This window comes from Astatotilapia calliptera, chromosome 20, assembly GCF_964374335.1.
Source record: "Astatotilapia calliptera chromosome 20, fAstCal68.1, whole genome shotgun sequence".
NCBI classification, from domain to species: domain Eukaryota; kingdom Metazoa; phylum Chordata; class Actinopteri; order Cichliformes; family Cichlidae; genus Astatotilapia; species Astatotilapia calliptera.
The window spans coordinates 2785862-2811540 of record NC_137441.1 but is presented as its reverse complement, the minus strand read 5'-3'; the positions used below and the strand labels follow the sequence as shown (position 1 = coordinate 2811540).

General features: G+C 41.4%; 1 protein-coding gene across 1 annotated transcript in view; it reads left to right on the top strand.

Moving 5' to 3' along the window:
- The window catches only part of itpr3 (inositol 1,4,5-trisphosphate receptor, type 3), a 67900-nt gene extending 43499 nt beyond the window's left edge, over window positions 1-24401 (top strand). The window contains exons 29-61 of the mRNA XM_026154035.2: window positions 633-707; window positions 2966-3085; window positions 3497-3619; window positions 6297-6497; window positions 6592-6707; window positions 7648-7783; window positions 7869-7994; window positions 9393-9518; window positions 9601-9721; window positions 9829-10010; window positions 10105-10253; window positions 10335-10443; window positions 10908-11001; window positions 11743-11918; window positions 12347-12503; window positions 13555-13769; window positions 14028-14228; window positions 14866-14976; window positions 15339-15434; window positions 15528-15635; window positions 15732-15815; window positions 15894-16004; window positions 16517-16709; window positions 16843-16962; window positions 17108-17277; window positions 17816-17980; window positions 18068-18257; window positions 18331-18423; window positions 20099-20217; window positions 20498-20663; window positions 20755-20915; window positions 20998-21159; window positions 21775-24401. Of these exons, the coding sequence (XP_026009820.2) occupies window positions 633-707; window positions 2966-3085; window positions 3497-3619; window positions 6297-6497; window positions 6592-6707; window positions 7648-7783; window positions 7869-7994; window positions 9393-9518; window positions 9601-9721; window positions 9829-10010; window positions 10105-10253; window positions 10335-10443; window positions 10908-11001; window positions 11743-11918; window positions 12347-12503; window positions 13555-13769; window positions 14028-14228; window positions 14866-14976; window positions 15339-15434; window positions 15528-15635; window positions 15732-15815; window positions 15894-16004; window positions 16517-16709; window positions 16843-16962; window positions 17108-17277; window positions 17816-17980; window positions 18068-18257; window positions 18331-18423; window positions 20099-20217; window positions 20498-20663; window positions 20755-20915; window positions 20998-21159; window positions 21775-21891 (4593 nt within the window). The 3' untranslated portion in view covers window positions 21892-24401. The remainder of the gene's footprint in view (window positions 1-632; window positions 708-2965; window positions 3086-3496; window positions 3620-6296; window positions 6498-6591; window positions 6708-7647; window positions 7784-7868; window positions 7995-9392; window positions 9519-9600; window positions 9722-9828; window positions 10011-10104; window positions 10254-10334; window positions 10444-10907; window positions 11002-11742; window positions 11919-12346; window positions 12504-13554; window positions 13770-14027; window positions 14229-14865; window positions 14977-15338; window positions 15435-15527; window positions 15636-15731; window positions 15816-15893; window positions 16005-16516; window positions 16710-16842; window positions 16963-17107; window positions 17278-17815; window positions 17981-18067; window positions 18258-18330; window positions 18424-20098; window positions 20218-20497; window positions 20664-20754; window positions 20916-20997; window positions 21160-21774) is intronic.
- The last annotated feature ends 1278 nt before the right edge of the window (window positions 24402-25679 follow it).

The following is a 25679-nucleotide window of genomic DNA, read 5'->3' as shown; positions in this document are numbered from 1 at the left end:
TTCTAGGAGTTTAAAAATAGTTTAAAAACCAGTAACCTTACAGAAGAGATGGCAACGTTTTAAGAAATATTGGAATAAACAATAACCAGTTTGCAGTACGCAAACTGTTTGTTTTTGGCATCCGATACTGGTGCAAGCCTCCAGTACGCTACTTCCTATAGAAACTAGATGTGCTGGTGTGTTTGCAGACATTACATCCGCCCACACACTTATTCTACCCTGCTACCCATGTCTGTTTAGTGATATATTTGCTCCTTAACCTCTGGTAACCCATCTAGGATTAGGATTAGGATTAGGTTAACATCCACGCCTTTCTTTTAATGCGATTTGTGGCTATTTGGAGCACCCAAATCAAAACGATTATAAGGGAAACGGCTGCAATATGAGACTTTATTTGGAATATAATATCTTCTAGTTTCTTGAAGTTTGCCTTTTTAGCATGTGGCTAAAACAAAACCTAACACTAACCAAGCTGGTTTGCTAGTGAGCTGGTAAATGTTGAGGTTAACAAGTGAATCTGAATATTGACTAGGATCAGAAATGTAGTGTAAAGTCCTCAGCGAGGACACAATGAGTGTGGTGCCATACTCGGAGAGAACTGCATATGCTGTCTGACCCTCTGCATCCTGCAGGGGGCATCACAAGAGGCAACACCCAAGAAGGAGAAAGTGAAGGAGGGTAACGAGAACTACCAGAAAGTCAAAGAGGTGAGAGCGCCCGTTCGATAATGTTTCTTCAACACGTGATCAGTTTTTCTTTTTGATTTGTCTCTGTCTGTTGGGTTTTCTGGAACGTTCTTCCAAAAAATCATCTATTAACTAATCAACAAGGGCACAGCTGTGATGTATCTCTGTTGAAAACGTCCTGCACGTGGTGATCTTATCTCTTATCTCTCCAGCAATGGTGGTTTTTCTCTGCTCAGGATAATTCCATCATTATTCTCTCCTACTAGTTTCTCTGGTGAACAACACCTGCAGAATGTCACAAATGGAAACGAAGATGAAAATTAAAGGATAGATTTAAGTCCTTATTTGGTATAAAATTATATTCCAAATTCAACCAATCAAAACCTTCCTTCTGCTCTGGTAAATTTTAGCTTCCAAATGTTCGGTTGTTGCCACTATGACTTCAAATTATCTTGTATTTCTTCAGTGTTTTGAAAGAAATTAGGTTTGGTACAATTTCTTATCACGACCTTTATCAATGAATCACACTCTTTCCACATTGGAACGTCATTAATAATCAATATTTATGTGATTCATTATTTGTTTTATGTCTACAAAATCACAAAATGCTAATCTGATGATTCACTTAATATTTTGTTAATTAAATGAACTAAAGTAAACTGAAATAACATCAGTTGGCTTTTTTGTGAGTAAGACTCATTTGTAGATGTGCTTAGTTTCTACAAGTCAAAGTTTTTAAAAATTCACAAGGTTATAGATTTTAATATAGCTTAAACATGATCTACGCACCTGCGCCACCTGAAAGTAAAACACACACATTTTTGAAAACACAGTATATTTAAAGAAATAGTAATGGGCCCATAATTGAGTCTTGGGGAAAACTGGCAGTATTATCCAAGTATGTCTTTAAATTAAACGCTCGGGAAACAATGAATGAATAAACATGCGTTTTATTCACAAATAAGATTCATTTTAGCATTTTCAGAAATGAAAAAATGTCTTATCACTTAGAATATGTGTGAAAAAGCCCTGAGCCCAACACGGCACCTACTCTAGTTGTTCTAAAGATAATTCTACAGACATTGTTTAAAAGTAATGAATGTGTTACATTGTGTGTGTTACGTAATGTATTTTATGTTAACATTTTTAGTGTGTAAAGAAAACTTTTTTTCCTAAATGTGGAATGGCTTTATGAAAGACTTTTTTACACAGTGCATACTTTCTTTGGGGGGAAAACTTTAATTGCTAAAAATGCAAATTAAACTCATTTCTTAGCATATACAGCCCATCAGAGATACTATCGTTAATTAAAACTAAGCTAAAATACACAGTGGGATACTTAGAGCTTAGAAAAAATGTACAAAAATATAATTGCAGGCTCTACAGTACCGTGCAACAGTCTTCAGCCAAACCTCATTATATTTTATTTTCATGGAGCCAGACTTGGAATTTTTTCAGTGCTTATTGTTTCAAAGGAGCTTGCAAAGAAAAGCGTCTGGACTTCTTTAAGTTGCTTGAAGACGTTTCACCTCTCATCCGAGAAGCTTCTTCAGTTCTAAGGTCAAATGGTGGAGAGTCCCAGATATAAACCCAGTGCTTATTGTTTAAGCTCAATGCTAACCTAAGAATCATTCAAGGATAAAAAGACACCTAACTCAAGAGATAAACCTGTGTTGTGTCTCCACATAGCAGACAGCTTAGCAAAGAATCAATTGTAAAGTATAAACACAGTGCCAGTGCAGTAAAAGCATACCTGGATAGAAAAACACAATGGATTGACACCCCCACCCCCCTGGAGCCTGGACCTCAACATTATTGAAGCCGTGTGGGACGAAGAACGGAACAAAAAAAGCAGCCAACATCTGAAGAAGAGCTTCAGATGTCCTTCCAACAAGCCTAAGAATTATTCCTGAAGACTACTTTGTTGTTGTTGAAATGTTGAGAAGAATATTCAGGCTGTGTTGAAGAATGAAGGTGGTGATACCAAATACTGACTTTCAAGCTTGTTGTATACTGTATTTTCACATATATTTGCACATATTTCAATAAAACAGTGCACCTATTTCCCCTTTTACTAACAAAATATAAAAAATGAAGGGTGTCCTTGCACTCTGATATCTGTTTCACCCATGAAAATAACACTCATAAAAACAAACTGACATTGACACTAGAAAACTAAAATGAAATGAAGTATTTTAACCAATCAAAGTTAAACTGACCATCATCTGTCTAACTGCACATGACTCCACTGTTTGCCATCTTGCTCCTCCCCCCTGCAGATCCTGGAGAGGTTGAATAAGATGTGCAGCAGCGGAGTTTGGAAAAAGCAGCAGAGGCTGCTAAAAAACATGGGTGCTCATAAAGTGATGCTGGACCTGCTGCAGGTCTCCTACGACAAGGTAAGACAGGACACCCCAAATTAAAAGCACCTTGGCAGGCTTAATTAAGCAGGTCAATTCAAATAGTGCTGCACTTGAAGCCATGCAGCCTTATTTTAAATGACATTGAAATCTCACAGTGGAGTTTTTCATCAATAACTTATTACAGATGTTCTTTCTTTTTCCAGTCTTCTTTTCATTTTGAACTGTGGAGTAGTTATAATAATGTAATACTTATCAAACAGGCTGAGATTTGTTATTTAGCAGCCATTCATATTTATTGTAGTTAACTTTTGCCCCTGGTGTTCGTGGATTTCTTTCGTTCGATTAAAATATATGTATATATTCAAATAGTCTGGCTGTAGCCAGATTTGAGAGGAGAGTTCAGCTCAACCAAGACTAACCATCGTGTTTGTCTCTGTGTGTGTGCAGAATGATGTGAAGATGCAGGAGATCATCAAGTATACTCACCTGTTCCTGCAGAAGTTCTGTATGGGGAACCAAGAGAATCAGGCTCTGTTGCACAAAAACCTAAACTTGTTTCTCAACCCGGGGGTAAGCTGCTTCACAAATGTGCAAAAGTTATACAAAATGCTTATTTAGTTCATAAATCTGAGTGGACGTTCAGTACGCTTTAAGGGTGGTTTTTTTATGTGTGGTTACATGTTCAGACATCTTTGTGAGGACAGAAATTGTCATGCTACTACACCTGTGGGGACCAAGAGTCACTTATGGGGACAAAATGCCCGTCGCCAACGAGTTTGGAGGCATGTTTGAGACTCAAAATGTGGTTTTAGTGTGAGGGTTACAGCTAGGTTATGGTTAGGCTTAGGGTATCCGTTAGGCATTATGTCAATGACATGTCCTCACTAAGATATGAAAACGAGTGTGTGTGTGTGTGTGTGTTTCTTTTTCTTTAGGAATATGTCAAGTGAGAAAACAGTCTTACAGTTTTTTCTGATTGCTTAAGCACATTTTTTGTAACTATTGGCTAATTTTGCAAAACTCTTCACACAAATAAGAAAACCTGTCACCCAATAATCAAAACATTGTAGTTCTCTTGCAAAAGCGAACACAGCTAGACTAACTCTTCACACCTTCGTAAAAATGGTGTTTCCGTATCAAACAGTACACACAAGCCATCATCTACTAAGCACACAATGCGCCAACTGCACACTGATGGTATGAATACAAAACACATCTGGCTTTTGCTTTCTCTGTGCACAAGGTAGGCTATGTCAGTTTGAGCTCATACTTCTGTCATAGATCCATAAGCATAGAGGGATCCAAACTTCAAGTACTGCTGTTTATTCAAACACATCAAAACAAACACAAGTGTTTATTTCCAAGTATAGGATTATTTGCAACCGCCATAATGACTATATGGGTTACTTGGTCTGCAGTGAACATGCTTCCTCTGCCCCAGCATCTGGTCATCTAGCAATTCTGTAAAGTAACAATTTCAGTATTTTTACATCAATGGTATTGGTGTGTTTCTCATTGGCATATGGCAGTGCTACAAATCTTAGTGCGAAGTGACTGTGCTAACCGATTCTCATTTCAAGATGTCCTTATGATGCTTGCTACAGTGTAGCGGCTCGAGTTAGGCTGGACCCGTTGGCCAGCTACCCTCAGGGTCATTCCACGGTTGATGACATGGTCCACTATTGTAGCTCTGATGTCATCAGCAATTCTATTTCTTACTCTTCCTGCCCTTCCTCTCCCCCCTCCTCATCTTCCTCTCCCCCCTCCTCGTCTTCCTCTTGCTCCTCCTTGTCCTTGTCGTCCTCTTCATCCTACTTCTTCACCTCCACGTCCTCTTCCTCGGCCTCCTCTACTTCTCACTCTTCCTGCTCCCTCCATTGTACTCCGCACACACAGCTTACCTGTATTATAGTGCTTAGGCTGATTGCAAAGTGAACTAATTATCTAAAAAAGTTTTCACATGTGAAAGTGTGCCAGACAGTTGGCAAATTAGTGTTAATGATAGCCATACATGTGTATACTTTTGCTAGGAGTGTGTTGGAAATTTGGTAATTGAGTGTTGTGCAGTGAATTGTGCCTACAGTTTTGCAAAGTGTGTGTTACAAAATTGCAAACTGAGTGCAAAGCAGTTTTTGTGCTTTTAGTTTTGCAAACTCAGTGAGTGGTTTTGCTATAAGTCTGAATAGTTTTAGAGATTGTGCTACAGGAATCACAGTTAGGGTTTAGGCATTCAGAAAAAACTGTAATATCTTATCTCCTGTCCCACACTCATAAGTTGAAATTTCTGACACTCGAGTCCAATTAGCCAATTACTTCCCTGTTTATATACCCAGCCTACATTTAGAGACACTCGTTGCCAGATTCTCTTTAAATGCAGTGTAGTCAAACCTTTCAGTTTTAGTTTTCTATCACTTTTAATTATCTTTACCTTTAATTTCTGTCAGCTCTGTGAAGCTAAATAAGCCAAAATCAGAACTCTTTTGTATAGTTGGATTTTCTTCTACATAAAACACCTGATCAAGTTACTTCTGTTTAAACGGCTTTCATTTATTTTACTTTAGCTAATCAACTTTTACTCGTTTAAAGAAAATGTCGGTTGTCTCTGGGTTTTTTAAAGTGATTTGAGTGGCTGGTAGAGAGAAACCTCTCTGACAACTCTAATGCTCGGTGTACTGAAGAGGACTTGAATGAAAATTAATCAGCTAGAGAAAGAATATCAGCCTCTTCCACGTCATGCATTTTTAATGTCGCTTTGCTATTTGGGCTGACTGGGACCTGATGAATGTAAAAACAAAGAATTACCAGATTTTGTTTTTTTTACCTGATTTTTGTTTCTCAGAAAAATGAGAGCCACATACGAGGACACTCGTTTTAAATTTTGATAGTACAGTGGCAGTATGATGTCCTCATAAGTGGATATCAGGCCCTTGTAGAGCAAAATTTTATATTTTGGTCTAAATAACCCAAAATGTGATGTCCACATATGTGACGCCAGGTCCCAGGAGGTTTGTGATTAGAAACCATATTATAAACTATAAGCTGTTTTGTGGTTGGATGATGTCACAGGGACATAGTGACATAGTGAAAACAAATTCCCAACATTTTCCAACATTCAGGAGGCAGTTGGGGGGTTTTGTAATGAAAAAAAAGGTCAAAACTATTCTTATCTAAATAAATATCAGTGTTGATGTGACTGACCTGAAGTGAAACCTTTTTGATTTCCAAACTTTTCCTTGTTCATGTCCAGCTCCTGGAGGCGGAGACAGTGCAGCACATCTTCAGTAATAACTACCAACTGTGCAGCGAGATCTCTGAGAGCGTGCTGCATCACTTCATCCACTGCCTGGCAACGCACGGCCGCCATGTCCAGTACCTCAACTTCCTCCACACCATCATCAAGGCCGAGGGCAAGTACGTCAAGAAGTGTCAGGACATGATCATGACCGAGGTGAGGATGAGACGCACCGCTTCGCTTCTACTAAAACATCCACCCGCTTTTTCATGCTGATGTATTCAACTTTTCCTTTCATCTCTTCTTGTAGTTAACAAACGCCGGTGAGGACGTGGTCGTCTTTTACAACGACAAGAACTCGTTTAAAGTCATGCTGGAGCTGATGGCAGAGAGCAGGGAGGGCGTCAGTGAGACCAGCCCACTCAGGTAACCAAGGCAACGATGATGATGATGATGTTGAAATAATGAAAAAAAGCAGTTTTATTAATCCATCCATCGTCGTAAAACCTGATACTAACCATAACGCGGTCATTTAAAAAATGACAGGATTGTATTTTATTTGTTAAATGACTGAAAGCTTCGAGCTGGAGACAATAACAGGATAAAATGATCCTATAACAGGATATAAAAGGATCCAAACAGCATGTCGCTCTGCATGTTTAAGATTTTTTATGTCCTTCCTGATTCAATCAAAAAGGAATTTGTGTCTCCTCTGATCTTGAACCAGCTACTCAACATTGTATTAAATTTCTAAACATGTTTTCTTGAGAAGTTCTTGCAGTGATTGTGAACTTATAGTTATACAATTGTTCTAATGCACTATCTGACGTGATGGTGGCAGTGCTGTGTCACTGTTCTAATACCAAAACCCAGACACAATGATGCAGTGTGTCAGTATCGCTCTGGACGCGTGGCTGTATATTAAGCTACAGATGACGTCGAGGAGTTCATTTGTTTCATCAGTCAAATCGTTTAAAAGAAGAAGCAGAGCAGAAGTTTGTACCACCTTAACTCTGCTGCTATAAACACACAAGTCGTGGCTCTTCTGATGAGCCTTCAGCTGATGTGGCCACAGCTGCAAAACAGGAGACACGAGTCATGACTTGTTAAAATGGACTGAATGTTTATCAATCTTTAGTTTTTCCAGAATTGACAGATTTGGTTCTGGCAGATTTTGCCCTATAAGAAGTCACATCTGTTTTCAAGTATATATACGTGTGGGTGCATATATATTTTACTTGAGTCTAAATACTGTGTGGACAACAAAGTTTTTCAAGTTACCATCAGGTGCTTTTATTTCCCATCCCAAACATGCTGTCGTGTTTCCGTCTGAGACCTGAATGTGAAATAATTTCCCCCCCTGCAGGTATCACATCTCTCTGGTGGAGCTTCTGGCTGCTTGTGCAGAGGGGAAGAACGTGTACACGGAGATTAAATGCACCTCCCTGCTGCCCCTGGAGGATGTGGTCAGGGTGGTGACCCATGAGGACTGCATTACTGAGGTTCTCACCGCGTTTGTGTGGTTTAAGGTTTTTAAACTGCTTTGATTAAACCAGAAAGCTAACTCGACTTCCTGTGTGTCTCCAGGTGAAAATTGCCTATGTGAACTTTGTGAATCACTGCTATGTGGACACAGAGGTGGAGATGAAGGAAATCTACACATCCAACCACATCTGGAATCTGTTTGAGGACTTCACTGTGGACATGGCTCGGGTAGGAACAGCACCATAGTTTATCATCATAACTGGTAAACTATTGTAAATCTTTACCTCATTATTTAAAACTACACCCAGGTTTAACACAAGCCTCCAGCTTTGTAACATTATAGTTACAATAATGTGCAGAGTCTTTCTTTATATTTTGCTTCCACTGAGTTGGATTTGGGGGGGAAGTGGTCTTGAGCACTTGAGGCTTTTTTTGGACATTGGCAGATTTCTTTTCCTTTTTTTTGTTAAACCTCACCTAAAAGCCTCCTAATTCAACAGATGAACCAGTGCTGCCTTCACATAACAGACAATTTAATAAAGAACCAATTTGAAATTTAGTCTCTTTCGTCCAGTTCCTTTAGTTCAGGGGTGGGCATCTCCAGGCCTCGAGGGTTTAGATGTGTCCTTGATCCAACACAGCTGATTTAAATGGCTAAATTACCTCCTCAACATGTGCTGAAGTTCTCCAGAGGCCTGGTAATGAACTAATCATTTGATTCAGGTGTGTTGGCCCAGGGTGAGATCTAAAACCTGCAGGACACCAGCCCTTGAGGCCTGGAGTTTGCCACCCCTGGTTTAGTTGGATAACAGAGTTTGGCATAAAACATTTTTACACCAACAAGGTGTTACGTTCCCCTAAAAAGGTCCAGGGGTGAGGGAAAGTAACAAAAGGTGTCCAGGTTGAAAAAGGAGACAGGGAGGCAAAATAGTTAAATTAACAGGTTTATTAATGCTTCCATTAATAACTTACCTACAAGAGACGGACAAGCTGCTGTCACCTTTTAAAGAAAGAAAACAATAAACTGAAAGTATGCCAAAAACGGTTAGTACCAAAACACACTCCTCTCCACACAGCAGGGGCAATCCACCTCCAAACACACACACACACGGCAGGACAACATACATTGTATGGAAAACCATACATTTCACACCTGAGCCTCAACTCTCGCGGCCCGGTACTGGTCCGAGGCCCGGGGGTTGGGGACCGCTGGGTTATATGATTGTTGGGTTTTTCTCTGTATGTGTTACTGTAGGGTCTACCTTAAAATATAAAGCACCTTGAAGCGACTGTTGTTGTGATTTGGCGCTGTGTAAATAAAATTGAATTGACACACCCACACAAGGTCAATTTCAGGAGGAGGCCCTGCTAGGATGTAAGACAAGGTGATTCCCAAAGGGCTATTAGCTTAAAACTTGGCCTATACCAGCATTGTGTGGGGAGTATCCTTAAAAAATATCTGAGGAAATTGAAGAATAGGAGGTCAAAAAAGTGACAAGCCTAAAAAAACTATCTACAGCAGAACAACAGGTAAACAGTTTCTGAGAGTCATATCCATAAGAAAGTAGACAAAAAACAACCTGACGTGACATGGTGCTGATGTTCCGGGTTTTTCCCTCTCTGCAGGTCTGTAATAAACGAGAAAAGCGTCTTTCTGATCCCGTTCTGGAGAAATACATCATCGGCGTGGTTTTTGACACCATCAACGCCTTCTTCAGCTCCCCTTTCTCTGAAAACAGCACTTCTCTGCAGGTGAAGGAAATGCTTCACCTTGGTGATATAAAACTGTTTAGGTGTGGTTCCAGTTAGTTGATTGCTTCTCTGTCCCTGTCAGACTCATCACACCATCATGACTCAGCTGCTTCAGTCGTCTGTCAGGCTGCTGGACTGTCCCTGGTTGCAGCAGCAGCACAGAGGGCAGGTGGAGGCATGCATCAAGACGCTGGCTGTGACAGGTAACAAACCTGGCACCGCATTACGTCTCAGCCATGAATGATTCCCATGGTTTTCTCTCACATTCCCACTTAAAAAAGGGTGACTAAGTCTTGTGAATTTTGTCCAGCTAAGAGTCGCTCCATCTCTGTGCCTTTGGAACTGGAGGCTCAGATCAACACCATGCTGTCCACGTCAGCTTTGAACTCTTTGTCGCGCTCCAATCCAAACTACAAATCCTCCTCCCGCCTCACCCGTCCTAGCGCTCCTACCAACCCCTGGGACTACAAGAACATCATCGAGAAGCTGCAGGTGCACAAGGGCACACCGAAAAAAAGACTTTTCTTTATTTACATTAACTTGCAGTAAACTGTATTTAACCTTGTTCCCTCTGTATCTTCCTCAGGACATCATAAACACTCTGGAGGAGCGTCTGAAGCCACTGGTGAACGCTGAGCTTTCGGTGTTGGTGGATGTCCTCCATCAGCCGGAGCTGCTGTTCCCTGAAGGAACCGACATCCGACAGCGCTGTGAGTCCGGAGGATTCATTTCCAAGTAGGTCATCTGAGTGTAAAGCATGCTTGAGCACTGACACTAGAGGGATGAGGGGAATTATGATGTCCGTGTGCTGACCAGGTTGATCCAGCACACCAAGGCGCTGATGTCTTCAGAGGAGAAGCTGTGCATCAAAGTCCTAAAGACTCTGCAGGAGATGCTCATCAGGACTCTGGACTTTGATGAAAAGGTGAGTTAATAGTAGCTGGACTACCACAATCAGCCTGTTTAACTTAAATCAAAACCATTATAATCACGGTCGAACAACAAAGGCAGGTCCTTGAGAAATACAGTATATTTAAAGAAAACCACAGTGTTGTTGTGGTCATTCTTCTTTGGTGGTTTTGTAGCTTCCAGTGGTCCTTTTGCAGTTTTTCCATATTTATGCTTATTTCATTTGAGACAGTTTGTCTGGAATGGGACCACAACCCAAACACTCCCCTTTCGCTGAATCATCTTCACCTGTTCGTGTTTGCGTTCCCCACCCTCTCTCGTCTTTTCCCCATTCTTCAGCCTCTCTGCCAGGCCTTGTTGCTGCCACTGATCATGAATGAAGCCTTCCCCAAACTGAAATCTCTGGCTTATTTCTTGGTTTTGTTTCAGTTAAATGTAACAGGATGGAGACTGAATGGACTTTCTGTTGATTTGTTTCAGGGACTAGTGCTGCGGAAAGTTTTACTGCAAAACTACTTGTTTCCAAACAAGAAGACCAACCAGAAGAATGACTTAGCTGAACTTGGAGTTCCAGGTAAACTGCTTCATACAAACACTGTTCAGAGGAAATAATAAACACTGCTCAAATAAAATGCAGGAGACATTTGATCATAACAGTATAACATAGTCAGATAAGTTCAGGAATGTCATTGTGTTCAGTGAAGCACAAAACATCCGAAATCCGTTTCACCTGCTTTGTTAAATTCAATTGTAGACTGGACACAAACCCAAAAAGAGGATGACTTTGCAGGTGGTGGCTTCATTTCTCTGTCTTTATCCTTCCTTACTGATCTTTCTCTAGTGCTGCTTTTTGCTGGTGTCTTTGCTGCACAGGTAGTCCAGCTCCTTTGTGATGACGCATCCATATTTGACATTGATCGGTTTGTTGTCTCATGTATATCCATGGAGTATTCTGACTGCTGTTGGATACCAGGACGAAATCCTCAGACCCACCCATCATGTTTATGTTGCTGTAGCGGACCCTGGGTTAAAGGCTTTTGGTGTGTTTATATAGTTACTAAGAAGGAATTGAATTCCCCAGACTTGGATTTAATTTGTAACCTGTTGGAAATTATGTGTCGGTGCGTTCAGTGTTGCTAATTAGAACCACTGAGCTCACTGATCCAAGTCTGGGGGGAGATTCCCCAGGACACCATTTATTTAACATGATTTACGTAACACAATAATAGCAATCTAATGTGTTTATGATGCTATAATCTATATTGTCTGTGCACAAGCTGCTATATTATGCTGTATTTTTCTTTCTGTGAGTTAGGCGGTGAACAGGAGCGGGACTGGGCAGCAGTGGCAGCAATCCAGTGTCGTCTGGATCGTGAAGGAGGAACGAAGCTGTTCACAGATCTGGTGATGAGCACCAAGAATGATAAGATCTTCCAGGAGAGCATCCAGCTGGCCATCTGTCTGCTGGAGGGAGGAAACACTGAGATACAGGTAGCAGACAGGAGAAGTTTCTTTGCTCATTTAAGTCACTGTTATGAAATTACAGAGCCAAGTCCGTTCTAAAAGCACAGGAAAAATCAAATAATACATCAAACGTGTAAAAACAATAGATCTGAGACAAGAATGGTCACTTTTTTTTGAATAGTGTAGATTAGTTTTCTCCAACATAGCTGATCCAGAGATCGCAGGATGTGGTACTGGCAATGGGACCGTTTTAATGAAAGAAGTTGGTTCTTGGTTAGACGTGGTTGTACGCTGGGTTTAGTTTTGACCATCTTTTATATATTGTTTTAAAACAAAGACTGCTTCAGAGCTGGTTTTGATTCATTTTAGGCATGGTTTTGGGCTGGGATGGTTTTCAAGCTTGTTTTTGGTCCCGTGTTAAACTGGTGTGTTGACTCTGTCCACTTCTGATGCAGAACTCCTTCTACAAACTGATGATGGGGGACAACAAGTCAGAGAAGTTCTTTAAAGTGTTTAATGACAGAATGAAAGAAGCTCAGGCCGACATTAAAGCAACGGTTTCTGTTAATGTTGGAGAGATGACGCACAAGGCCAACGAGAAGCTGGAGAACGGTGAGAGTCATCTGAAAATAGTTTAGGAGGACACATCTGTGCAATCCGATTATTCTATAGTTTCAATGTACGTCCATATTTAGGGTTCCTTAGATTTATTTGAGGATGATATGATCAAACCCCATTTTGTAACCAATAGTTTGGCATCACTCACTGGAACTTTGATCAGGTTTAGACATTTGATATAATGTTTTAAATGGTTAATTAACAAACAATTATGTATTATGTCTGTGAAGGTTCTCAGTCATCCAGGTCATCGTAGTCTAAGGAGCTTGGGAAGAAAAGCGTCTGGACTTCTTTAAGTTGCTTGAAAACGTTTCACCTCTCATCCGAGAAGCTTCTTCAGTTCTAGTGTCAAATGGTGGAGAGTCCCAGATTTAAGCCTAGTGGGAGTGACCCACCAAGAGGGTCAAAGGACCCCCTGATGATCCTCTACCTAATCACATGAGCCGAGGTGTGAAAGCGGGTGTGGGTCCCAATCAGCCAGAGTTTCGGGTGAGCTCATTGTGAAACCTGGCCCCACCTTATCATGTGATTTCCTGAGGTCAGATGGCCCAGGATGTGAGTGGGCGTTAAGGCGTCTGGGAAGGATCTCAAAACTGGATTATAGATGGCAGAGAGTTGGTGTCGTAAGCCCCGCCTCTGTTCAAAGATGGTCGCTCACAGTGGACATAGATGGCTTCTTTCACTCCTCTTTCAAACCATCTGTCCTCTCTGTCCAAAATGTTATCATTGGCATCCTCAAAAGAGTGACCTTTGACCTTAAGATGCAGATGGACTGCTGAGTCTTGTCCCGTGGAGGTGGCTCTTCTATATTGTGCCATGCGCTTGTGAAGTGGCTGTTTGGTCTCTCCACCGTTTGACCCTAAAACTGAAGAAGCTTCTCGGATGAGAGGTGCAACATCTTCAAGAAACTTAAAGAAGTCCAGACGCTTTTCTTTCCAAGCTCCTTAGACAGTTATGTATTATGCACCTTTGTGAAGGGAAAAATAAGACTCTGAAAAGGTTTGAGTTCCGAAAGATGTTTGTAATAATATTTTATGGTTTAAAGGTGGCTCCACCACAATGGGTGTACTTCCGGGTACAGGGGGTCATCCACTGTTGGTACCAGGGGCGCCCATTGCCCCAGGCACCTCCACCCTGCCAGCTCAACCTATTGAAGAACAGAAGGAGGTGGAGACAGAGATGGGACCAGCTGTTACCATCATGAAGCCGATCTTGAGGTTCCTACAGCTGCTTTGTGAGAACCACAACAACGACCTACAGGTCAGTTCCTGCTAACTACTGAACAGTGTTGAGCCTTTTTTACAGATTGTATAGCATTAAACATGTGACAAAAAGTTAATATCTACTACCTATATTTTAGAGACAAGTTGGATGTTTTTCTCTCCACTTTAGGCGGGTCTTTTAGCACCGTCTGTTAGAGGCCAGTACAGGAAGTAAAGCTGTTTGTCCCAGCATCTTCTTCATGTGAGCACACATACAGAAAATGTAAGGCTCAAGTTTGTGACCTTGTGTTTCCAGAACTTCCTGCGTTGTCAGAATAACAAAGCCAACTACAACCTTGTGTGTGAGACACTTCAGTTCCTGGACATCATGTGTGGTAGTACGACGGGTGGCCTGGGCCTGCTGGGCTTGTACATCAATGAATCAAATGTCCACCTCATCATTCAGTCCCTGGAAACACTTACAGAGTACTGCCAAGGACCCTGCCAAGAGAACCAGGTACATGAGAACAACAGGGTGGAAACAATGGTTTCTACTTTTCTTTGACCGTACAGGTTCCAAGGTGGTGCAGCGGTTAACGCTGCAGCATCACTGTAAGAAGGCTGTAGGTTCAAACCTGCAGCTGGAAGTTGAGTGTTCTCACTCTGCTTGTGTGGATTTCCTTCCTCCAACAGTCCACAGACATGCTTGTTAGGTTAACTGTCCCTCGTCAGTAGTGATGCATTTGCGGTAAAGCAGATGATTACATTATTAACATTCATGGGGTAACTGCTCACTAAGGAGTGGCCAGTGGTCTCCATTTCCTAGTCTGGGCAGATTGATATAGCTGCATGTGACACAAAGCCAGTGGTTGGTAATGCAAGACGATACTTACTACTAGAAATATGAGAAAGTCGCTTTGTTCAGTGCTATTGGTAATGTCTGCTACCAGACAAGAAAGGTACATCCATTGAAAAAGAAACTGGCACCAGCACCCTGAAAACGTGGGCTCAAAAGGCACCAAAGAACCACGAGTGCCAGCACAACAGATGAAGAGACCTGATGTTATCCTCTAGTTTTTAATTTTCCAGACGTTCTCAAGGTGTCCTTTGTTTACTGCACTGTCTTACACAGACATTTGTTTTCTGTGTTTCAGACATGTATCGTGACCCACGAGTCCAACGGCATCGACATCATAACGGCTCTGATCCTGAATGACATCAGTCCTCTATGTCGCTATCGGATGGAGATGGTGCTGCAGCTGAAGGTAAAATGGAGTCGCCTCTTTCATTTAGACGGCGTTCAGTGTAGCGACACCATAGTGGCAAAAGTGCAGAAATCTTTCTTATTTTCATATTTCTGTGCATTAAAAGAAGCACAGGAAATCTAACACTGCTTGAAATGTAATTATGTTTAAACATGTCATCTGGGGCGCAGTGTCGGAGGTGATCAAATGTAACCAAACACCATCATTTATCTCTCACTCTTTTAGGTTAATGTGTGGGTTTGTTTCCAGGTTTTTAAGTCAGCATTTCCACAAATATCATTCCTGTCTGTGTAAAGATAGAAGTCATTGTCTCTAGTACTTGACAAACGGTTCAGTCCATTTGTTTGACTGCTGCTCGACAGGACAATGCCTCCAAGCTGCTGTTGGCTCTTATGGAGAGTCGTCACGACAGCGAGAACGCAGAGAGGATTCTGCTGAACCTGCGGCCACGAGAGCTGGTCAGACCCTGAACCACATGTCCATAAAGCAGCTGTTAAAGATCTTATTGAAAAGCAAGAAAAATCTAAGTGTGTACATGTCCACTCTGCCAGGTGGAGGTGATAAAGAAGGCCTACAACCAGGAGAGCGAATGTGAAGATGTGGAGGTGGAAGTTTCTCCTCGGGAGGTGGGGCACAACATCTACATCCTGGCTCAGCAGGTGACTAAACTCAATTTCCTATTGGCTATCTGGAAGAGCTCATGATATTTTGTGGTTGGTTAGGGTCAAAATAAAGTTCTTGATGTGTTTTTGCAGCTGGCGAGACACAACAAAGTCCTTCACAACCTCCTAAAACCTCAAAAGAACAATAAAGAGGGAGAGGAGGGCATTTCCTCAATGGTAAACATCCATCCATCCATCCATGTCAAGTTGTAATCATCTAAAACTGACACCATGCTGCTGTTTGTGTGTCTGCAGCTGAACCTGAACAACCGACCTCTGTCCCAGATGTTGAAGTCCTCAGCTCCAGCTCCTGTGGTGGAGCAGGACCCGCTGGAGTACTACGAGCAGCTCACTTCACAGATAGAGGTATTACTACTATTAAAATAAAGATCTTTATCCTGAGCCATTGATCCTATAATACTTTGTGGTTTGGTTATCAAATAGCACAAAATGGCATTTGATCGTTTGGGTAAAACGTAACTTTTTCAAATTGTTTATTTAACAAGCATCTCTGTTCCTCGGTTACACAACTCAGTCCTGGTCTGAGTCACAACAATCTAAGCAGAGATGCTCCCCCCTCGTTCCAGCCACCACCAGGAAGTAGAATTCATAGTTCAGTCACTGACCATATGCTTTATGGCAAGACAGCAGTAGGCCCGGGTTCGAGTCCGACCTGTGGCCCTTTGCTACATGTCTTCCTCTCTCTTTCCCGTCTGTCTACACCATCCATAACCCAAAAAGGGCAAAAGAAACCCCGTAAATTCTGAAAATGTGCTTTCTTTGAGTTTGTCAACTTCATCTCTACATTTTAGAGAGGATCGAGCTTTTATCATCTGTGTAGAAGACGTTGTCTAAACTACGTATCTGTCTGTGCCCAGATTGTTCGCGATGACCGCAGCATGGAGCAGATTGTGTTTCCCGTTCATCCCATCTGTGAGTTTCTGACAGAGGAGTCAAAGATCAGGGTGTTCAACACCACTGAGCTGGACGAGCAGGGATCCAAAGTCACACATTTCTTCGAGCAAACATCCTTCCTGCATGGAGAAATGGAGTGGCAGAAGAAGCTGAGGAGTGAGTACACACACTCAGTGTGATCTGTAAAGGCTTCATTCGTGTGAGCCAGGTGCTCACATCAATTCTACTTTTGCTCAACATATAAAAACCCAACAGCGTGTTCAGGCTCAACATGTATGTGTTTGTGCAGGTATGCCAGTGTTGTACTGGTTCTCCAGAAGGATGAGTCTGTGGGGAACAATCTCCTTTAAACTTGCCCTCTTCATCAACCTCATCATCGCTTTCTTCTACCCCTACGACTCCGGACAAGGTACTACTGCAAGTACTGATAGATCTGAAAATACGACTAAACACACGAACACTGTCATTTTATTTTTGTCATCATCTGTAGAAAGTGTGGAGGACTGGTCGAGGTGAGGATGTGGCACTTAAAACGATGCTCTTCTCCTCTGTAGGTGCAATCGACGACTCTCTGTTGTTGATGCTGTTCTGGGTCCTGACCGGTCTCTCCGTCCTGGGTTTGTTCTCTCAGCGTTCTCTCACGCCGTTCACCGTCGCTCTGATTCTCAGGTCCATCTACCACCTAGGCATTGGCAACACGCTAATAGTGCTGGGAACACTTAATGTGAGAAAACACCACATTACACATCTGCACCCTGGGTGCGATTAGCTTAGCATGGCTTGGTACCCGTTTTAAATATTTAAACTCTTGATTCACAGTTTACATTTCTAGGTTTTATTCAGAGTTGATGAAGATTTTTTCTTTTTTAAAATCAAAATGACGATTTCATGTTTTTTTAGTTAAGTTTGGTGATCAGTGAACTGGTCAGTTAAAAAATATAAACTGTGAAGACACTGAATACACTTATCAGATGTGACTGTGACTAAAAGGAAAATATTCTCCTGTTCTTTTTGAGCTCTAGATTTGAATTGTGGTTTTAGAGTAGAACATTCTAGATCAGAGGTGTCAAATATGTGGCCTGAGGGCCGGAATCAGGCCTTGTTTTATTATTAAAGGCCAGTCTGGGCAATGAGCTAGCAGAACTTTTCTGCTTTTCTTACAATTATTTCTTACAATTGGCCAGCGTCCTTTTACATCTCTTTGGTAACAACACCTCCAGCCTGATCATCCACTGTGCTGTCCATGTTTTGTCCATTTCCAGCTCATCAATAAAGTGGTGTTTGTGGTGAGTTTTGTGGGAAACAACGGCACATTTATTATGGGGTACAAAGCCATGGTGATGGATGTGGAGTTCCTCTATCACCTGGCATACGTCCTGACGTCCACACTGGGACTCTTCGTTCACGAGCTCTTCTACAGCATCCTGGTAAACAGCAGACACAGTGACCTGTCAGGTGTTTGTGCTGTTTGTGGTAGGAAGGGAAATCTAAGTGTCTGTGTTCATTTCGGGCAGCTTTTTGACCTGATCTACAGGGAGGAGACCCTGTTAAATGTGATAAACAGCGTGACGCGTAACGGGCGCTCCATCCTGCTCACGGCACTGCTCGCTCTCATCCTTGTGTACCTCTTCTCCATTGTGGGCTTCCTCTTCCTGAAGGAGGACTTCATTATGGAGGTCGACCCGCTGGCACAGATTGCTGCAGGTAAATTCACAGCTGTTAAAATTAACCCTCATACCAAAACCTTAATCGGTACTAGTTACTGTCTCCTGTTCAGCTTCTCAAAATAGTGAAGCCTCTCAGGATTTCCTCAAGTCGTGCTCTGCAGACGGAGTCAGCTGCACTGCAGAGACCAACACTGAAGAGGAAGGTAAGAGACAGACACATCACTAGATGGTTACTGACAGTAGTCAGTTTTTGCAACATGTATTAGAAAACAACTCGTTCAGCTAACTAAAATAGATACAATTATCCAATTTCCACCACTTACTGGAGTCCAAGTATAGACAGGGAGCTAAATAACTATATAACAGTTTAAAATGGTGTTTATCCACAGATACAAATACAAAAATATGTTTTGGAGCTGTTAAACGGTAAATGGGCTGGTTCTTATATGGCGCTTATTTTACTCTACTGGAGCACTCAAAGTTTCGTAAAGCTGGTGAGGATGCAATACCAGCGTTAAGATGCATTAAGTCATCGTGTGGTTTGGATTTGAGGAGGATGTAGAACAAAATGGGGTAAATTGCAAAACATGCTGAAAAGTCATCCATGCAAAATTAAGACTGTTTTAAACTCTGCATGTGAACATCTCCCCTCGCCAAAGCTATCGGCGAGACAAACGGAGGAAAATGGTTAAGGTTACTTTAATTATAGCCTTAGGTAAATTTGCTTTACAGAAAAATGATAGCATGGGGTTAGTGGCACGTGCAAGTCTGATTCCATGTTAATGCTTATCGAATGTGAAGCATATTTGTAGCTGGTTCAGTGAAATTTGGTCGAAGTGTGATGAAACTTGCAGTTCTGGAATCTGTGAGATCTAGACACCGTGCCGTTTGTTTGGTTACATGAAGTCAAGTGAGTTCATGGCTTTGTCATTTGTGTTATTCATATTTCACGTTACTTTACTGCTCGTTTAATTGTTTGTTGTTTTGGCTGTTTGGTGGTTGTAGAAATGGTGTTTATGAGCTTTTAGATCAGATTCTGAGGTTTTCGTGGTGATATTTATATAAAAACCTTGACTTCAGGGAGGGTATCACGATATCCCAAAAAATATTGCAATATTAGATTTTCCTCATGTCGCCCAGCCCTAGTGGAAGCCACCATGAAACTGACAACAACCTGGCTAAACATCAATATCAGCTGCATATAAGCTAACATTGTGCTAGCTAATTTTAGCTGAGTGTTCAAAACTAAAAAAATGAAATGAAATAAAATAAAAATCACACTTTCCCACTCAAAACTCTTAGAAGATTATATTTTCACATCATACAAAAAGTTACTCAGAAAGTGTCAGAGACCAACAATGTTAGATCCACTTCAAGAGCAGCCAGCTAACAACAGCTAACAGGGGCAGATAGCGCTTAAATCTTCAACATATCCTCAATAACTCACGTAGTATCGCTGTCATTGGTCAGAAGTGAGCTTCACTCACTTACAGACTCGTATCACAAAGTTTTTAAAGGCTGGAGTAAATGTGGATGCTTCTTATGCGGTATTGACAGCTGAGGTAAACAGAGCACTGACAGCCTCTAAAAAGGAATCTCTGGGCTGGATACAGATCCACTCCAAACAGTAGTAGAAATATGCCAGGAAGGCAGTTATGGTTTAAATACTAAGTTTAATATTTTTGGTCTCTTTTGCTCCACTAAAACATGTTTGTGCTATGACAGCCACCATAGCTGGAATTATACACTTTGATTCGGAGCGGTAGAAAAACAGAACTAGTGGTGAAAGGTTTTACACACCATAACTTTACATTTATACCGACTTTGTATTTGATCATTGTTAAATGTCCTTGATGAGTCTTTGTGTGTGTGTTTCAGAGGTGCCGGACTCTGAGCGAGCATGCGACACTCTGTTGATGTGTATCGTTACTGTGCTGAACCACGGACTGAGGAATGGAGGGGGAGTGGGAGACGTCCTCCGCAAACCATCTAAGAATGTACGAGACAGTTTTTACCTGAATGCTGCTCTCCGATAACAAAATGCACAGCCTACATCTTTGGCTTTTATCTGACGTTTTCTTTATCATGTGGAAATATTCTGCCACAGAAGGGTGCAGTTTGGTTTTTAAATTTGCTGTTACTAAAAAAATGATCTTAAACTGCAGGACTATAAATGCTAGCTGCTCTGAAGATGAAGTTTTAAAATAGATAAAAGATCATCAGGTAAGAAGTTAGTGCAGAGTGAAGGCTAAATTCCTTTCCCGGGTCTGTGTTCAGGAGCCACTGTTTCCCGCTCGAGTTGTGTATGACCTGCTGTTCTACTTCATCGTCATCATCATCGTCCTCAACTTGATCTTCGGTGTCATCATCGACACGTTCGCAGACTTGAGGAGTGAGAAGCAGAAGAAGGAAGAAATTCTGAAAACAACATGTTTCATTTGCGGTTTGTAGACGTTCTTCACACTGTGACTAACAAACCAATCAGCTAACAGTAGATTTGTTGAAGAAGCTTGGTCTTCTTTGTTCTGCTGCAGGCCTCGAGAGAGACAAGTTTGACAATAAGACGGTGTCTTTCGAAGAGCACATCAAACTGGAGCACAATATCTGGAACTACCTCTACTTTATCGTTTTGGTGCGCGAGAAAAACAAGACGGACTACACAGGACCGGAGAGCTACGTGGCTCACATGATCAAGGTGGGAAACGTTAAAGAAAGAAAAGTGACATGGCTGCGATTTCAGGTTCACAAATAAACTGCTTCTTCTTCTGCTGCTTCAGAACAACAACCTGGACTGGTTTCCACGGATGCAGGCCATGTCACTGGTGGTAACAGACAGCGATGGCGAGCAGAACGAGATGAGGCAGTTACAGGACAAACTGGTATCAACCATGAAGGTGGTCACAACCCTGACCGCCCAGCTGACGGAGCTCAAAGAGCAGGTATTTGCACACAAAGGGACAGATGCACTGAAAATAACAAAGTTGACTTTGATTTGACAAATTTCAGCTCGCTTTAACTTTTTTAAGCTAATGAATCTGTTTATAATTACTTTCATCAGCCAAGGCTAACTGGTTACCAGTCGGGTCAGCTACACGAGTTTGGATGAAATAGTCAATCATATGCAATCATTACCAAACATGGGGTATGTTTTCCATCTTAAGTTATGTTACAGCTACCTCAGACAATCAAAAAGTCCCCGATAGGTCAAAATATTAGGGTTAACATGTGAAAAATATTCTGCCCCACGACATGCTGGAAGATCCTAACACTGCAGCCCAAATCAAGTAAATGCTGACTATACTTTTGTTCATTCATTAAAAGCAGAAATTCATCCAGAATCAGCAGCTGTTCTTTCAACTGCTTTCACAGTTAGCAGGACAACATTTTTAATGCACCACATTGGTGGCACCATAACTGAGGAGCAAAGCTCTAATCACAGCAGCACACATAAACACACTGAATCACAGCTTGGGTGGCGTTTAGTGACTCTGTGTGTGTGTGTGTGTGTGTGTGTGTGTGTGTGTGTCTGTGTGTGTGTGTGTGCGCGCGCGCAGATGACGGAGCAGAGGAAGAGGAGGCAGAGGATGGGCTTTGTCGACGTCCAGGGCGGAGCGAGCGGTGCGGTGCCTCCCAGCGCCGCAGGAGGAAACCATCAGATCTACAAAACATAAAGACACTCGACACATTGGCACACAGATGGATTTGATGTTCACTACATGGTCATCTCTAGATCTGTAAGCCATCCAGCTGGACTGATGGACACAAAGACAGAAACACTAGAACAGCTGAAGCACCTGCAGCTTTCACACAGTTTCATAGCGGCAAATATCCAACAGATTAACGTTCTGATTGTCAGCAGATTGCTGGTTGACAATAATAATCGGAATAGCTGATCTGACTCTCTTAAACCTACAGCTTCTTCCCTGCTCAGGTCACAGGACAAATTTAGCCCTAAATTTTCCCATTCCAGGTGTTCTTCACGGCCCAGGTTAAAATAAAGCAGCTGTGGTTTTCTTTGTGCAGCAGAAGTTTGTGGATTCTTTCCACCTGGTCAATTTTAAATTAAGTGTATTTTATTAAGCTTACTTCTTGTGGAAACAGCACGTATTAAAGGTTTATGGCTTCAGGTGAAAAATACATGTGTAAAAGAAATTAGCCAGCACATGGCTATTTTATTTATGCAGTGCATTGCACAGCATGTCCAAAAATAATTCCTAAAGTAATTCCTTGTTTGCTAAACTAACACGAAGCTGTCTGAAAACAGCCCACAAGTAAGTTCAGAGAGAAAAACACAGCTAAACTGTTTTAAATCAGATCTGGAACCTTTCACAACCAGGGTGAGAAGAAAAGCCCTAACGTGAGTGTAAGACCCGGCAAAAACCCCATAATAGTATTATTATTATTAATCATATTCATCTCAATGAAAACATTAGGGATGGTTATCATTTTTCAACACATTAATTAAAAAAGTGTAATAATAAAAATGTATGTTTGGCGCGCTGATACTACCAGAGGTAGCTGTAATGCACTAAAATCATTGCCAGCAACAACCAAACAACAAAAGTAGAAGAAAAAGTGAGTGGCTAACCAATGTTTGACCAATAAAATGAAGCGAGATTAAAATGAGCCTCTGCTGCACAAACAGGGAAACACAAAGCCAAAGATGGACGCAGCTGTCAAAAGTCTTGTTCAGCTCTTATTCAAAGAAATATTGATATAATAACTGGCTAGCACGTGAGTCTAAGGAGCTTGGAGAGAAAAGTGTCTGGACTTCTTTATTTGTCTTGAAGACGTTTCACCTCTCATCCGAGAAGCGTCTTCAGTTCTGAGGTCAAATGGTGGAGAGTCCCAGATTTTTAAGCTCTTCGCTTTTGAGGTGAAACATGTAACTTCACGTAACTTAAAGAAGTCCAGACACTTTTCCCTCCAAGCTCCTTAGACTACGATGACCTGGATGACTGAGAACCTTCACAGATATAGCTAGCACAAGTCTGCCACAGTTATACAAGTCATTTCAGATCAGTGTGGGCTGGGTGACTGTCTTAAAAATAAAATATGAAACACAAGGCGATTACGCTCTGACACAAACATCTGGAGACAGAATAGTTCATTCCTGTTAGGCTTCAAGTCTTCCTGAAGGTCGCGGGTAACTTGTAAATTCTCAAGCCTCTGTAGATGACGACAAAAAAAGAAAAAAACATGTAGGCACGTGGACATCTGTGAACCTCTCGCTCGCCCGCTCATGAAAAACTTCCATTGATCAGACCCAAGTGTACCCACAGATGCACAAACTATAACACACAAATGTCCACATCACGTACCTGGTTTGAAGAAATGTTTGACTTTCCAGACGACTGTACTTAGAAATGTCTAATTTATCATCTAGCTGTTTAGTTTTTAATATTTCAGAAATCTGCTCATTAATGAGCACACAAGAAATAAGCTGTAGATGCCGGCATCCACACAGTAGGGGGCGCTGTAGGAAGCAGTTTGTGCATTTTGTGTCACATCTTTGGGTTTTTAAGATGCAGTCAGACAAAAATGGGAGCGTCATGGTGCAGCTGGAAAACCTCAGTTTCTTTTTTTTTTTTTTTGCTTCTTTTTATCTAAACAGAAAATGAGTTCAATTTAAATTATTACTTAGACAGAATGTTTGATGGCTTTAGTGATAAAGAGAAAGAGCAAAAAGACCAAACTTCCTGTTTTGGGGTGAGCTCAAGCTTCTACCAAGTTTAATAAAAACTGCTAATGTGTGCAAATGTGTGTTTGTAAAACTAACCTTCAACTCACTTTAATAACTTTAAGAAAATGTAAATAGAAAGAAACATGCAGCTTGTGTTTGCCAATTTCATTTGTGCTTCTGTTTGTAAAGCGAGCTGAACACAGATGTGTGTTTTTGTTTCTTTAAATTGTACATCTGGGAAACTTGTAGGATTTAAGGTTTGTGTGAGATCAGACCGAAGCTATGGTTTGTTTTTCTTTAACGCTGTAACAGACGCTGGATGATGGATTTATGAGTAAAAATGTCATTTAGCTTTTTCATTGAGAAACAGACGAGTGAGAAGTATGAAGACGAAAATCCACGTTTTCTCACGTTTACATTGAATAAACTGTATTTAATGCAAACGATTCAGTTTTAGATTTAAAATGCAAATATTAAAGTTAAATGGTTTCACTTTAAGTTTGGGTCTCTGGGTCATAATTCTTATTACTCCAGCTGCTATTTTGAAAACTGTTTGGAGAACAAGAAGACAAATCTGAAAGGACTCACAGATAATCCTGAAGGGAAACGAAAACTCCGTCAGTTCTTTTCAACAGTCAGTTGAAAATGCACAAAACTAAAAAGATCTGACAATGTCAACGATAAAGAAAAAGAAAAAACATATTTCGACCCATCAGATGCAAAAGAATGACACCATCAGCATTCTGAAAAATATAATTTCATTAAATGTAAACTGTTAAAGACTGTGATTCAGAGAATTTTTTAATTCACATACAGGAAATAAAGGAAAACCTTTCACAGCACGGTGTGCAACAACCTGTGTGATGACGAGCGACTGAAGATGAACGCGGGAGAAAAAATGGGAAACTAATTTTAGCTTTTGTTTTTGTTAAGGCACGAGCTGTTTCAGTTTTTGAGGCTCGTCTCTCAAACGGCCTGACTGTGTCCTAAACTGAATCACAGCCAGTTTTTCTTCAGAACTGGATTAACAGGAAGTGAACGGCAGCTCTCCACAAAGCCAAAACTCCACCATCAGCTTCCCTTTAGATGCAACATGTGACCCGTGGATCTGTAAACAGCACACACACAGTGAGGTTGTGTTTCTGTGCAGGCTATAAATAGTGTTTACTGTTCTCAGTTCATTCGGCTCTGTGTGTGAGAGAGTTGTGCATGTGCAGTGCTGTGCAATATCTGGCATTTAAATAATATTTATGGTTAGATACATTGTTTCTATAACAGGTAATCTCCTGGCCTGTAGTAGTGATGTGTGTCTTTCAGTGTGTGTGAGAGAGTGAAGGATTACTGAGCTTTGGTGTGGAGCCTCAGAGGAATGTTGACCACAGTTGCTGTGTGTGTGTGTGTGTGTGTGTGTGTGTGTGTGTGTGTGTGTGTGTGTGTGTGTGTGTGTGTGTGTGTGTGGCTTCCTTACAAATATGACAGTTTCAGTTTTAGTGAGTCTCTAGAAAATCTGTCTGTCATTGTGAAGTTCTCTAAGGTGATGTGAGATTGTTGTGTGTGCGCCTGTGACCTCAGGTCAAGGTCATTTCTGAACTGTCTCGGATACATTTGCGGTCTGGCTAATCTCATCTTTTGATTGGATCGATCCCCTCCAGCTGTTTGCTGTCAGGCTGCAGCAGCTGCTGGCTAATTAGGCTTCAAAGAATCACAGAAAACGAACCAGCAAAGCAGCTGAAATTATTTTACAGGAAACTAAGCAACAGACACATCAGCAGATTA